Source organism: Calidris pugnax, unplaced genomic scaffold, assembly GCF_001431845.1.
Source record: "Calidris pugnax isolate Ruff unplaced genomic scaffold, ASM143184v1 scaffold20, whole genome shotgun sequence".
Classification (NCBI taxonomy): Eukaryota; Metazoa; Chordata; class Aves; order Charadriiformes; family Scolopacidae; genus Calidris; species Calidris pugnax.
Genome location: NW_015094510.1, coordinates 22,999,937 through 23,013,122, shown reverse-complemented (window position 1 = coordinate 23,013,122; position 13,186 = coordinate 22,999,937). Strand labels below are relative to the sequence as shown.

Genomic DNA, 13,186 nt, shown 5'->3' with positions numbered 1-13,186 from the left:
GCAATAAGGGAGCAGAGAAGTAAAATCAGTGTTTCAAAAATGTTTGAAGGTATACTAAAAATTAATCCACCCCCCACTTACCTTGTGTCCCTGACACTGGTGTGTCATAAAGATGATGAATGTCATGCTTGGGGGAGGAGCCAGCCTCATCACTGCAACCACAACACCAAAGAAACCTTCACTAGTGCTCCAAACTGAAGGGATGCAATGTTTTGAAAACAGTGGAATGCATACATTTCTAATATTCTTCCAAACTATCACACAATAGCAATTGTGTGCAGAGACAGACTGAAGGTCAGAAAAGCATGGTGGGGCACGTGTCTATCCTCTGTGTCAGCCCAGTTTCTCCGTAGCTAAGCTGGCAGCAGCCTACCTCACTGTGGAGTCACAGTTGGAAGGAATAAAACCACCACAATTTCCTGTTCACCCCATGGCAGAAGACAAGAGACTGCACAGAAGCTGTGACCAAGGAGAGAGGGATGATCTCCACCATGGGTGGAAATTATTAGCTGGGAGTGAGATGCGTATCTTCCTACCATGTACCCCTCCGTGTGGGCAGGGGGAAATCCCTGCCTCCAGCAGGAAGGATTTACAGCACAAATGAACACCGTCTTATGAGTGTGGCATATATTTCCATAAGAAAAAGTGAATCAATAACATGATCTTAGGGGAGAATTAGCTGAAATGCAGTTCTGTGTGCCATGAACATCTTAGGCCTACAGGTGAATAAATGTGCCACTGTTGTGGCATGTGTTGTTTTGTAGTGCTGTGACCTCTTTTGCACATTCAGGAGGAGTAACTCATGAGCAGAAACATCTAGCTGAAGGGTAGATCTGCGCTGGGGAGCTGAGTATGTGGCTACTGTATAGGCAACAGCACTTGCACGCAATTCAGGAAAAAAAATGGCTCAATCATTGCGTATAAGGATTTGAAAAGTGGTTTACATCTGGCCAGCTCTGCATAGTTTTTATTCTCTTCCTGTTATAGAGATTTCTCTAAGGTGTCATCCCAGTCTGGTCTTGATCAGCCACATCCTTCTCCCAGAACATAGAAACTCACAGAAAATCCAGCTTGGTATACCTCTAAATTCTGCTGTTTTTTAAAACTTCAGTTCACCTTCAGGATATTGATACAGCTCTGGGCTCCCTTGTTTGTGCCTGCACTCCTGATCCAAACTACTGAACATTGGGTTCATAGAATATCATAGAATTAGATTAGTTTGGGTTGGAAGGGACCTTTAAAGGTCACCTAGTCCAAACCACCTTGCAATGGGCAGACATCATCAACTATATCAAGTTGTTTCTTGCTCCAGACTTCAGCTATGTCCACGAGGCTGGACTTGTCACCTAATACTTTATGAAATGAAGAAAGAAATAATTAAGAAATATAAAATTAAGATTTTATATTCCCTATGCCTAGTTGTGGGGCTTTGGGTGTGCGTGTATGGCACAGCTACTTCAGCTTGGTTATTATTTAATGTTTATCTCACAGACAAGTGGCTGTTATTCCCCATAAGAAATCTCATAATTTGTGTGCAATGACAGTAGCAACAAAGAATTCATTAGAGCAGCTTGTTTCTACTTGGCCCACTAAATTAAAGACAATCAAAAGCATTGTTCAAAAAACTAAACCAGTCAATTCCTGTGCTTTTACAAGTACCAGTAAATCATAAGTAACAGGGCAGGGTGTTAAATACAATGAGTCAAGATGAAAAATAAGAGGCTGGTGTTACCACAGCTCCCACCAGCTTGCGGTGTCAAATGTGCTTCTTTTAATCAGCTTCTCTAAAATTCAGGCAACACAACCTCAGCAGGCGGGAGAGGGATGGGCTAAGGTCAGCTGAGGGGGGGAAAGAGAGCAGTGCTCTTGCAGGGGAGAAGGGAGAGGAATCTGCTGCATTTTGTTCCCCTTTGTAAACACCTTCCATTAAAAGCTGAACAGTGAACAGGGGGTGGGTTACACTACATTCACGCTGCTCCTGTACTGACCGTGGGGGTACACAGCACCAAGCTGCAGGTGAAAGGGAGACATTCCGCCAGGGGTTTTCCAACCTCTGTCCTGGGAACCACTCTGAAACAGGCCATAGCACAACTCTGTGAGGAAGCAATGATAAAATGCCACAGGATCCATGTCAAATAACAGGGAGGGAAGGAGTAGTTGTTTTAACTCCGCAACTAACGGTGGATGTTCTGAGTTACCCTGAGATTTGTTGTTCAGTCAAAGAGCAATTCTTTTTATCAGATTAATTTTTTACTTTAGTTTTTTTTTTAATACCAGATAAAGAGATTTTCTTTTCAATATAGAAAGAAAACAATAACTTTCAGATGAGTCCTTGTCCTTCTTTTTTTCTTGTCAGATTGACTTTAAATTTGAAACAAACACAAAGGGAAAAACACACACATTAGCAGCTTCTACTTCAACAAATACAGTCTTTCTTCTGCATCTACTTATTTATTCACAGTCTTTTAGCATCTCATAGATCACAGGAAGTAGAGACCCTCTAGAGAGAATTAGACTGCTCTTATTTTACAGAATTCATCATATTTCCAGCTTTGCTCATTTTGTCTCAAACAAGGCACGCATGGATGTGTCGTTACTCACCAAGGACACGTGTAGTCGTGGGTATCAGGGGGAAAGGCAGAAGAAAGCTTGAAGTGGCTCTCTGTGTCTGTGAGTGACTGAAAACACTTCCTTGGGGTTTTTTAAACTTGCAGACTGCATTAGTTAACTTATAAAATACGCCTGAGAACATCTGGAATCCAAATGAATGCAGCCAGTCCCATTGAGTTGTTAATTATGTCTACAGCATGTTAGGATTAGTTTTGAAATAAATACTCAAAGTGTAATTTGTTAGCATGTTTTTAGTCTGAAGTGAGAATGCAGATTGAAGCCTATACGACTGTACTGGCTTTTAAAGACTCAGAAAGGCACAGGCAAATATAAGTGCTAATTCAGCAGCAGCTCTTGAGAAGAGTCTCAAATAAGGTGTATTTAGCTCTGGATCCTAGGCTAGCATTCAGCAGTGATGGGGGAATGGAGAAGTGGCTTTGTTTGTCTGCTGTTATTTCCAAGTGATTGCTGAGTGATTTAACATGTAAAGAGTGTTTTGCCTTGTATTTCTAATGATTTTACCTTTGCTCCTTCTGTTTGATGTGAAGCAGACCATGTGTGTTAATTAAGAAATGTATATATCTATACAGAACTGTGCATTCAGATGCAATTTTGAAAAGCAAATGCTGTAACCATACCAGTAGAAAACACAACCAAGTATTTGTTCTCATAGTTATCTTATGGCCTAAAATATCCATTTCTGTATAAGTATAGCTTTTAAAAGAGAGAAAACGTTGGGAGATTTGTAACCTTAAATGAAATGTAAATTCATATCAGAATTAGTAGTCTGTGGCTTTGATTCCTGGTTACTGGAAAGACAACTTCTTGCTCCATGAGCTCCCGTGGTGGAGGGAGCTGGTAGAGCCTTGGAAGTTGTTCCTGGAAGCCTGGAAGTTAGTGGTGGTTCCTGCTCTGCCAGAAGCCTTTTGCTGGGAGGCTCGGTGCTAAGAGACTTGATTACACAGTCAGCAGGAATAAAGTTAATGTATGGGCATTTAGCACACAGCTAATTGGAGTTCCATATTTCCAGCCCAGGGGCAATAACACTAAGAGGTTGCAGTAAATTTTCTTCCAGGTCAGAGTTAATACACATAGTAAAAGACAAATTTAGAACAAAATTAAAACAGCATGCAGGTTCAAGAAATATACACTTGCGGTGCTTAATTTCCTCTTTGAAATATGTTTTACATATTTTTTATTATTCTATCATTGTACATACACACCTTTTGACATTTCAAAATACATATTTTTATCAAAGTATTACTTGAGGTTTCACACACGTTCAGGCCCGTAATAACGACTGAAATGTTTGTCTTGACTTACCGTGCAGCATCAAACTTTTTCTGCATGTTGTAATCTTTGAGTTACTTCTAGAACACTCTGAGGTAGGAAAGATCAAACTGTATAACCTCTTGCTGTGCCGTACCCTGTGGTACAGCATTATGCTGGTCATCAGGCCAACGCTTTCCTACAGACTTTTGCAAACCTGAAATTCTAGATTTCTGTGAAATGACAAATTCGAAGCCCAAACTCTTGTCATTTAGAAATGAATTTTCCCTGCAGGAACTTGAAGTCAACATGTTTTCTGAGTGTTTCTCTTTTAACCAACTAACAGCTGTTGTTTCAAAAGAGAAGAGAAGAGAAAGAACAAACCCCATTTTTAGAAAAACATTCAGCACAAGCTCTTATTTGAGGTCTGATGCCAGGGACGGCTCTTCCCCTAAGATTTCCCTGTGGGTGATGAGCTTAGCAGAACGATAACGGTTTGCTCCTGCAGACTGTCCTTTCTTTTGCCTGCTGCGTGATTCCTAAATCCCTCCCTGCAGAGAAGGGCCACAGAGGGGCCACCAAGACCTTTCTGCTTGTGAAGGAGAAGCCAAATAATTGCTGTCTCCATGTGCTCCTTTCCTCAGCCCCTTCCCAGCAGAGCTGTCGTGCAGTGGCTCTTCCCCTGCTGCACAGCCCCTCCTTGCTTCCCTGCCTGCTGCATCGCCACCCCTACCAGACCTTAGGAGCTCTCCTAATCTTCCAAAATGAAGGAGGGCATTTATCCTCATTTCCCCCTCCTTGTTATTAATCCTACTTTTCTGTCCTTGCCAAGATATCTATTTGCACCTTTGCTCACAACCTGCTTCAGGCTTGCTCTGCTGATGTCCCACCTTCTGCATGGGTCTCCCTTGCAGCCATCCCTGATGGGCACTGCTGTCTGCACCCACGTGACACTCTTACTGCTCTCCACAGACTTCACCTTGCCCTCTGCAGAACGATGGTGCTCACTGGGCTTCTTTGCTTCTTTGCTCTGCTTTCTTCCAACTGAGGTCTAATTAGGGAATTGTTCCTTGCTTTGTGCTTAAGGGTAAGGGGCTGAATTAATTCCCCAGGTGTTCCTCATTGAAAATGTCTTGAAAACAAAAGTAGTTACATATTTATATGCCCCTTGTTACTGCTGGAAGCATAAGGAAAGCACACTTTCCCTATTGTTTTCTGTGTTTGACATTTGCCATAGGGAAATTTATGGAGGAGCTTGGTATATGGCCCATTTGTGCATCATATTTTTATTTTGAAAACCACAGAAAAACCAAGGCCTCATTGCCACAAATAAATAATGCTCAAATATGTAACCATATAAACTCTGCCTTATAAAACTAGCTCTGATTTTGTTTCACAGCTCCCATGTCAGGCTGCTTTTGCTTGGTCCTTAGTAATGAAATGGCATCATAAACTTATTTTATGTTCTGCTCTGTAGTAAAGTACTGTGTAGTAGGTGGCAGACACAAGAAATTTATATCCTCAGTCACTTCTCTGTGAACAGTATTGTTCACAAATGAGAATCGTAGCCTCAACATGTCCAATTTTAAAAGACCAGAGAAAATGGAGATAGACCAAAGTAAAGGCATGAAGAAGAGTTCAGTCTTTACCAGCCTCTGATGACTGATGGTGTGATTTGCCTATGAAGAGTGGGAGGGAGTCAGAGGGTCTTGGACCTTCTCCTGTGCCATCTTCCAGTGAATGGTTGGGCACAGGGCTTGTGCGTGGGCATGTGCTCCTCACAGAAGCAAGCAAATGCTGAGAGGTGGTGCTAGAAAATATGAGGCTAAGCTTCTGGTGCATGGCAAATGCTGCATCTGCAGCTCACTGCTCACAAGTCCTGATGCAGACAGAAGTGGAAGGGTGAATGATGCATCACAAATAAGCCTGATACTGCAACTGTGACTAGCTGTGGCTTTGGAGAGGGTGGAAAACTAGTCATCCAGTAAGTGTCCCTGAAGATTATGATCCCCATATAAAATCATCACTTTTCTGCACTATTGAGATAGCCAGATCGTATTTCCATTAAGCACAGTAGAAGATAGCGTTAGCTTTTGGACTGCCACTGTCTTTAAACACCACCAAGAAAATACAGGGTTTTTTCCCTGCTTCAGATACTTCAGATTCTGTGGGACATTTTCCTACAAGACGTCCATAAATATACTCATGAGAGAAGTGAAAGTTAATAGGGCAAACATTGTTTTTCCTTTATGACAAGGGGTTTGACTTAAATCTCTCTTTTTCTTTTCCCTGTATCCAGGGGCTGTGACACAAGTCTGCAGGCTAAAATATAGCCCCCGACAAACACTCACAGTAAAAAAAGGAAAGCAAATGGGAAAATACATTAATGTCTCAGGGATTTGCTTTTTCTTGCTCTTCCTCCTTACTTCCTCAGTGCGTGTTTTCTGCATGAAATCCTGTGGCTGTGACTGTCACACCATGGGCAAACCAGCAGGGCAGGGCTTTCATGTTGCTGCACTCAGCATGGACCCCACAGCTATTTTGATGGGAGTTGTGGGTGGGCAGGAGGGGTGAGCTGAGCTTGGGTGGCCACTCTGGCTTTCAGATGAAGTTGTATCTCCCTCAAATGAGAGGCAGTCGGTGACTGCAGAGTTTGGACAACTGACAAAACCATCCTGAGCCTGTAACCAGAGAGCTCCAGTGGTGGGAGGAATAATAACAGACACTGAGTCGCCTCCCACTGAAAAACTAAAGGAAGAGGAAAGGCTAGCACAAAGCTTCTGGAGATAGTAACCCAAGAGCTCTGGGGCATCATGCTCCCAGTGGGAAGAATTAGTGGCTGCAGAGAAAAGGATAAATGCAGAGGTCAGGACTAATCTGGAGGACTACAAATGAGAGGAGAGGAGAGGAGAGGAGAGGAGAGGAGAGGAGAGGAGAGGAGAGGGAGCCTGGCACTTGTCTGGGTGGTAGATGAACACAAACCAGGAGTTGGTTCACCCTTGTGGACAGCAAGGCGACAGTATGGCCCTGTTGTGTCCTGCATTGGCACAGTGTGTTGTAGGTTTGTACACTGAATGTGTTGCACCTCTCTGGCCTCACCTGACTTACTGCACAGGCAGAGACCCACTGTCCTGCACATCCAGCACAGCCTGACATCCTGCTGGCTTCTGGTTCTGCAGAAGCCTTTCTCTTGCCTGTATGATACCCTCTTAGGAAAGCTGGTAACCAGAAAAGGCAGTTTCTTTTCAACTGGGGAAACAGTTGATAGAGCAGGGCCCAGCCGGTAACAAGTCAGCTTTGCATGGTTGTACTTAACTTCTCCTCCAGCCCAGAAGATCCTTGGCTGAAGATGCACAGCAAAGTAAAGAGACAGAACAAGAGCTCAGAACAGATACAGTGAGCTACCTGTGTAGCTGTTTGTGCCTTAACAGCATTGTCAGATGGCTGGAGAACCCAAATCATGTGTAAGACATTCTTCTGACCTTCTTTAGTGCTGTGTATATCAGCTCAGTCACATGCACACGGTCATGCTTGCAGAAAGGGCAGGTTGGCATCCATCACAGAGGTACTGTGTAGCATCATTCTGTGCGAAGCCCAGGGTGTATACTGGTGAAATACCTATGTTTTGCTATTCTGTTAGGTGTCACAGTAACATAGTTCTGCACAATTGCAAACAGAATTATAAAGCAGGTTTCTTTCTACCTTTATTTTTTTTCTAAAACAGGTCTGAAGAAAGAAGTGCAAAAAGATCAGGAGTCTAACAGACCAGCTGTCTCATCCCCTAAGAAATCAGCAGTAACAGCCACCAAGCTCCATTCACCAGGTATTTATGAACCCAAAAGCACTGTTTCAGGGAAGATTTAAACTTGTCGACTTTGCATCTCTTGTTAACAGACTAAAATCTGAGACCTACTATTGTTGAGTGAAGATTGATTGTGCCTGAGGTTCATTAAGCTGGCTGTGTGTACAGCAGACTTTATCATACCAATACAGGAGCTGAATAGACCTATGTTTTCTTTGTTATAACGGTGCAATCATCTCCCCTCCAAAAAAAAGAGTTGTTGCTATTACATGTTTAGGGGCACAGGAATATATTTTTTTTATCATTATAATTTCCTTATATAAAAAGAGAACAGATAGATGTCGTGAAATAAAAGACACCTCAGACAATTACCTGGAGTGATAGTGATTACTCAGAATCTACACTTACTGTTGTGCAGAGGCACTAAATTTCCTGGGCTATTTCTATACATAATTGGAAAAGGTATTATCAATAGAAATAACCTTCAGAGTTGTATCGGGGTATTGTCAACTTACCCCTCAATATCAGGCACAAACACATGGTTTTAGCATTTCTAAACAATACCTTTGTTTATTTACTAATATGAATAGAACTTATTTATATTTATGTCTAATAAGCATACATTATAAAAAGTATAAGGCACCTGAAAGCTTTTGTAAGGCTGGCCTTTGGCTGATGTAAATGCTTCAGAAATGAGTATGCATGGTCCCACTGATTTCATTGTGCTTGCAGTTTATCTTCTGTTCTGTTACGTCATTTTTCAGACTTTACTTAAATAATTTAAATGTCATCTCTACAGCTATATGATACTTGAATTACAATGAGGGGGGGTAGAACCCCATGTTTCTTCATTTAATGATAAAGTATAAAACACGTACAACAGTTCTTTGCCTCCTGTAACTTGCATCGAGTCTCCTCCCATTTACTAAACTCAATCCCTATTCTTCTCCTTCCCAACCAGCAAAATCAAGAAAATGGAAGGTTAAATTTAATCTTTTCAGGCAGCAACCAGACTCAAAATTCTTCTCTTTACTAAGATACTAGGGTAAAAAGATGCACTTAACACTGTCCTCTGAATCATATAATTTTAAGGCTATTTTGCACTTGGTGAGATCACCAAGAGAGATCCAAAGAAAAATTTGTTGTGTAAAGTGCCAGGCCAGCAGCTCACCAGTGTTTATAACGGTGGGAGTCCAGTTTAAGCAGCAGCATTGATTGTGGCTGTAGCAGCATGTTACAGCACAGCTGATTTGCTTCCACTAGAATTAGAAAGCAAAATGAAACCTAAGCATATTGGTACTGTGTATTTGTATTGTCTCAAGGAGGTCTGCTCTTCCACGGGTGACAATGTTTTTCAAGTATTAAATTTTTGGCATATCCAATTTATGAGGCCTCGAAGGTTTCTTCATTCTCATGAAAGGTTCAGTAACTCTCGATCAAACTGATTTAGGATTTCTTAAGCTTGGTTGTCTGAAATTATGACAATCTAAAATTGTTTATCAGTATAAGGATCAAAGAGGAAAATAAACCTCACCTTCATTTATTTGTTCTAAAGTAGCCTTTAGCATTCTTTAAAATAGCAACAGCAATAACAAAGTAGTAAAGACAGACAATCTTTCCGCCTATTTAACAATTTCACAAAGTAATCAAAGCAGACATTAAACAGGACAAGCAGTGAGGGTAGCTGGGACTAAGGGCCACTAGCACAGCCTTTCCTCCATCAGGACTGAAAACTCATACGGCATTTACACTTTGTGATTGGAGAGCATGTGTCCCCCATGCAACTCCACCACAGCTACATGTGGCCATGGAAGAGACTTTAAAATTCCTGAGTGCTGTTTCTATGTTGTTTCCCCTCTACTACAGGCCTTCTCACATGAAGTTCCTTTTAATCAGCACTGGTTTTTGTCTGTCACATGATTTTTTCTTTAGCCTTGGGTCTGATCTTTAGAACCTGTATTAGTCCTCTTGAAGACTTGCAGTGGAGTTTTGAGATGCAGAGCATTGCAGGTATCTCAATTTTATCTATTGATGCAATACCATTCCTGAAATCTCTGTATAGGAGCAGGTGTACATAGATGCAGGTGCTCTCCTTGTGCCCCACCGCAGGACAGTGCCATCTGTTTCTGACATCTGTCACTCTACAGATTGCTTGTTATCAATCCTCTCAAAGTAATTTCCTCACTTTCCTTACAAAATGTTGGAAATTGGACAGTTAAAAGGCAAATAAATTGCATTCCCCATCTCAGTCCTCATGGACTGTGTTAATTATGAGTATATAGCTGTTATGTCTCCTTAGTTCAAACACGCAGGTAGATAAAAAAGACCTGGGAGTTTTGCAGCGGATCAAAGGGATTCAGTGATTTCAGCATACAGTGGGTCTGCTCCCCTGGTCCCACCATCAGCAAAAAGGGCATTCAGGATCAGGGCCAGCATCATTAATATATACCCTGTTTTGTGTGGAGCAACAGAAGAGAGACATCAATGGCAGAATAAGCTTAGTAAGCTATTTTCAGACCTAAATGAACCGAGAAATTCAGATTTATCCCTGAGGAGAGTGGCACAGTTTAATTTACAAGGACAGCTTATAATACTGACAAGGACAACACAGAGATGCACATTTCAAATGTTCCAGTGAACAGGAAAGCTAGAGAGATATAAGACAAAACAACCTGATGGGTTTTTGTTTTAATTAAAACTGGACTGATTTCAAGGGCTTCCCCCTACACTTCTCCCTATGCCTTCTGTTGTAACATCACCACGCTGCCTAAACAACCCGAGATCTTTATGCTAAAAAGACAGATACTTATGGCTGTTGCTTTTATTAATTTCTTCTTTTGTGGTAATACCTACTGCCCAGTTAAGAGCCCCTTTAAATGAATGAAAGAATCTGAAAGAAAATATCATTCCTGCACAAAAAGGTTTACAGACTTTACCTGACATGAAAATGCATAGAGGGCAATAGCTGGTTGAACTCTCTCAATGAGAGAGTGTTTGCATTGTTTAGGTCTTGTCACATCATGAAGTTAGTCTTGACATGTTGTGAAACCTGGTATTCCTCTCTGCAAACACAAGTCATGTGCACAAAGAGTCTCCGAGGCTGTTTTGCACCCACGGCTCTTTGCAGTTGCAGCATGAGATACTTGGAGACACGAGGGAGAATCTCTGCTGAAGCTAGATCCCTGTAAGCTCAGCCTGGAGCCAGAACATAGTTGAGCAAGTTGGAAGATACGCTCCCAGTGGCTCCACACAACCTGGGGATCTGAAACAGTAGGAATACGCTCCAGGGGTATTGCTCTGACAACCCATACTGCTTCCCTGCCTGACCTAGTAAAATTGCCCTAAGGATCCATTTTCACACCCAGGCCACAGTATTAAAGATCTAAAATATCTAAAGCACATCTGCCAAAATTACTTCTGGAACATTGCTTTACTTTACAAATTGGGTCAAACTCATACCATCAGATGCATCTCTGTGAAAGGATTCTTCTGTTTTTTAGGAAAGGGAAGGTAGTATCCATGGCAGAATACTGTCCTCTGTTACATTAATTGCTAAGGACTGGCTGGAGACATTGTTTCTGTATTATTTTTCAGAAACTGTATGCTACAAGATTTTAAAAGTACGAGATGACCTTTTCTTTCAAATTCTTGCATAGTCAACCCTTTCTACTAACACAGAAATGTTCATTTTTCATCTGTATCCAGACCAGTGTCTCTCATTTCTAGTAACACATGGGAACAAGGTGTCTGACTTTTCTCCCTCTTTCTCACTGCCTCTAGCTCCTAGGCTAAATGCTTGAGACTAGTGAGAGGAGCTGAGGAAGAGAACCAGAGATTCCTGGTTCTCTGTTCAGGAATAAGCTCAAAAGCATCAGCTGAGGAGAGACTGAGAGTAGCAGAAAGAATCGGTAAGCTGTGCAAAGGTGTTGCTCAGCTGACCATAAATGTTTGCAGAGGTGAGTTCTCAGAAAGCTTAGAAGATAAAGACAAAACAGATTGTCCAAGCAGTGGCTTGACCGACCTGACACTACCAGAACACTGCCCCTTCTTGCTTCATCCTCATAACTCAGTATATCCAGAGAAATTAATAGTTGACTCAAGCAGGATATGAACGTAATTCAGGATGAAGCCTCACCTTCCCTGAAGTAGCTTATCATGAGTAAGCTTTAGTTCTTGTGCCATTCATGTGAATATAGCTCTGAATTTGAGCTGATATCTTAAAGACAAGCCACACTAGTGGTTTCACACCTTTATAGAGGATCAGGCTTGCTTCAAACCAACTTGGACCACATGAAAAGAGCCAGAGTCTGTCTGGACCCATTTGTACAGGCAGACCATAGAGTGATTCTTGTATGACCGATGGTGCAGAGAGAGAGCTAGTGGTGTAACCAGTCAGCGTTACATGGCACCTGGTGGCATTTCTATGCATATTTGTTTTCTGCTGAAATTTTGAAGTGTTATAAAGGGGAGAACAAGGGGAACTGGCACGGGAGACTGCAGTAATGTTGATAAAAAGAAATAGCGATATTCCCAATAGCTATATTTGCATTCAGGAAAGGACTGACAGCTCCAGCCCCACATTGTCGTATTTGGAGGCAAAAGGAAATCTGCAAAGACAAAGTAAATCTGGCACCTTGAGGTTCAGGTGACCAAAGAAATCATGCGTAGAGTATAAATATCATCTAACTGTTTTCCACATCCATAACAAGATAAGGTGAATCTCAACCTGGAAGTGTCCATTTCTCTCACTGCCTTTCAGGAGAGTCAGCATCACATGTCAAGATGCAGGCCTCTTGTAGATGTCTGACATAGGTGAGATGTATCCTTCCTCTAATGATCTCTATTCTCAGTAAGACACTTTTAGGACAGCTCTCCTCAACTCATAGCAGGCCTTCAGGCTCAGAGCCTGAAGTCAAATGACTGTTACAAAGCTTTGAGCTTTGGTCCCTAGGGAAAAATATTTTGCTGCGCTCTTCCTTCTTTGAAAGTCATTACAGACCTGTGTGAATGCTACAGACCTTTTTTCTTTTATAGGACTGAGACCCTAAGACGTTAGAAACACATAAAGGTCATGTTCATACATTTAAAGTAAGTGACCATGACAGTCTTTTCTTCTCTCCTTTGTAGGACATCCCAAGCAAAGGCCAGCCACCCCAAAGAATGGATTCTCCCCCAAACCAGGAGAGAGTCGAGATGCTGAAAAGCAGTTTGTTCAGAGACTGAAGGAAAAGTGTGATGAGCAGTCCCGGCAATTAAGCAATATTCGAGATGAGCTTAAAAAGACCAGCTGTGGATTTGATGTCTTTGCTATAACAACACAGCACTTTTTCATGCAGGTAAGTGCAATCTGTACTTTTTACCATTGGAAAGATACCTTGCCTTTACACCAGTCACTTTCCCAAATGAATCCACAGTCATTGAAACTTTGTTCGTGGGACCAAAGCATCTTTGCAACAGTTATTTTGAAGAAGAAATTATTATTTGATGCCATGTATTTGAAAATCA

General features: G+C 41.8%; 1 protein-coding gene across 1 annotated transcript in view; it reads left to right on the top strand.

Annotated features, from left to right (window-relative positions):
- The window catches only part of MTUS2 (microtubule associated tumor suppressor candidate 2), a 351,323-nt gene that overhangs the window by 281,873 nt on the left and 56,264 nt on the right, over positions 1 to 13,186 (top strand). The window contains exons 7-8 of the mRNA XM_014966124.1: positions 7,604 to 7,702; positions 12,809 to 13,017. Coding sequence (XP_014821610.1) covers positions 7,604 to 7,702; positions 12,809 to 13,017 — 308 coding nt within the window. The remainder of the gene's footprint in view (positions 1 to 7,603; positions 7,703 to 12,808; positions 13,018 to 13,186) is intronic.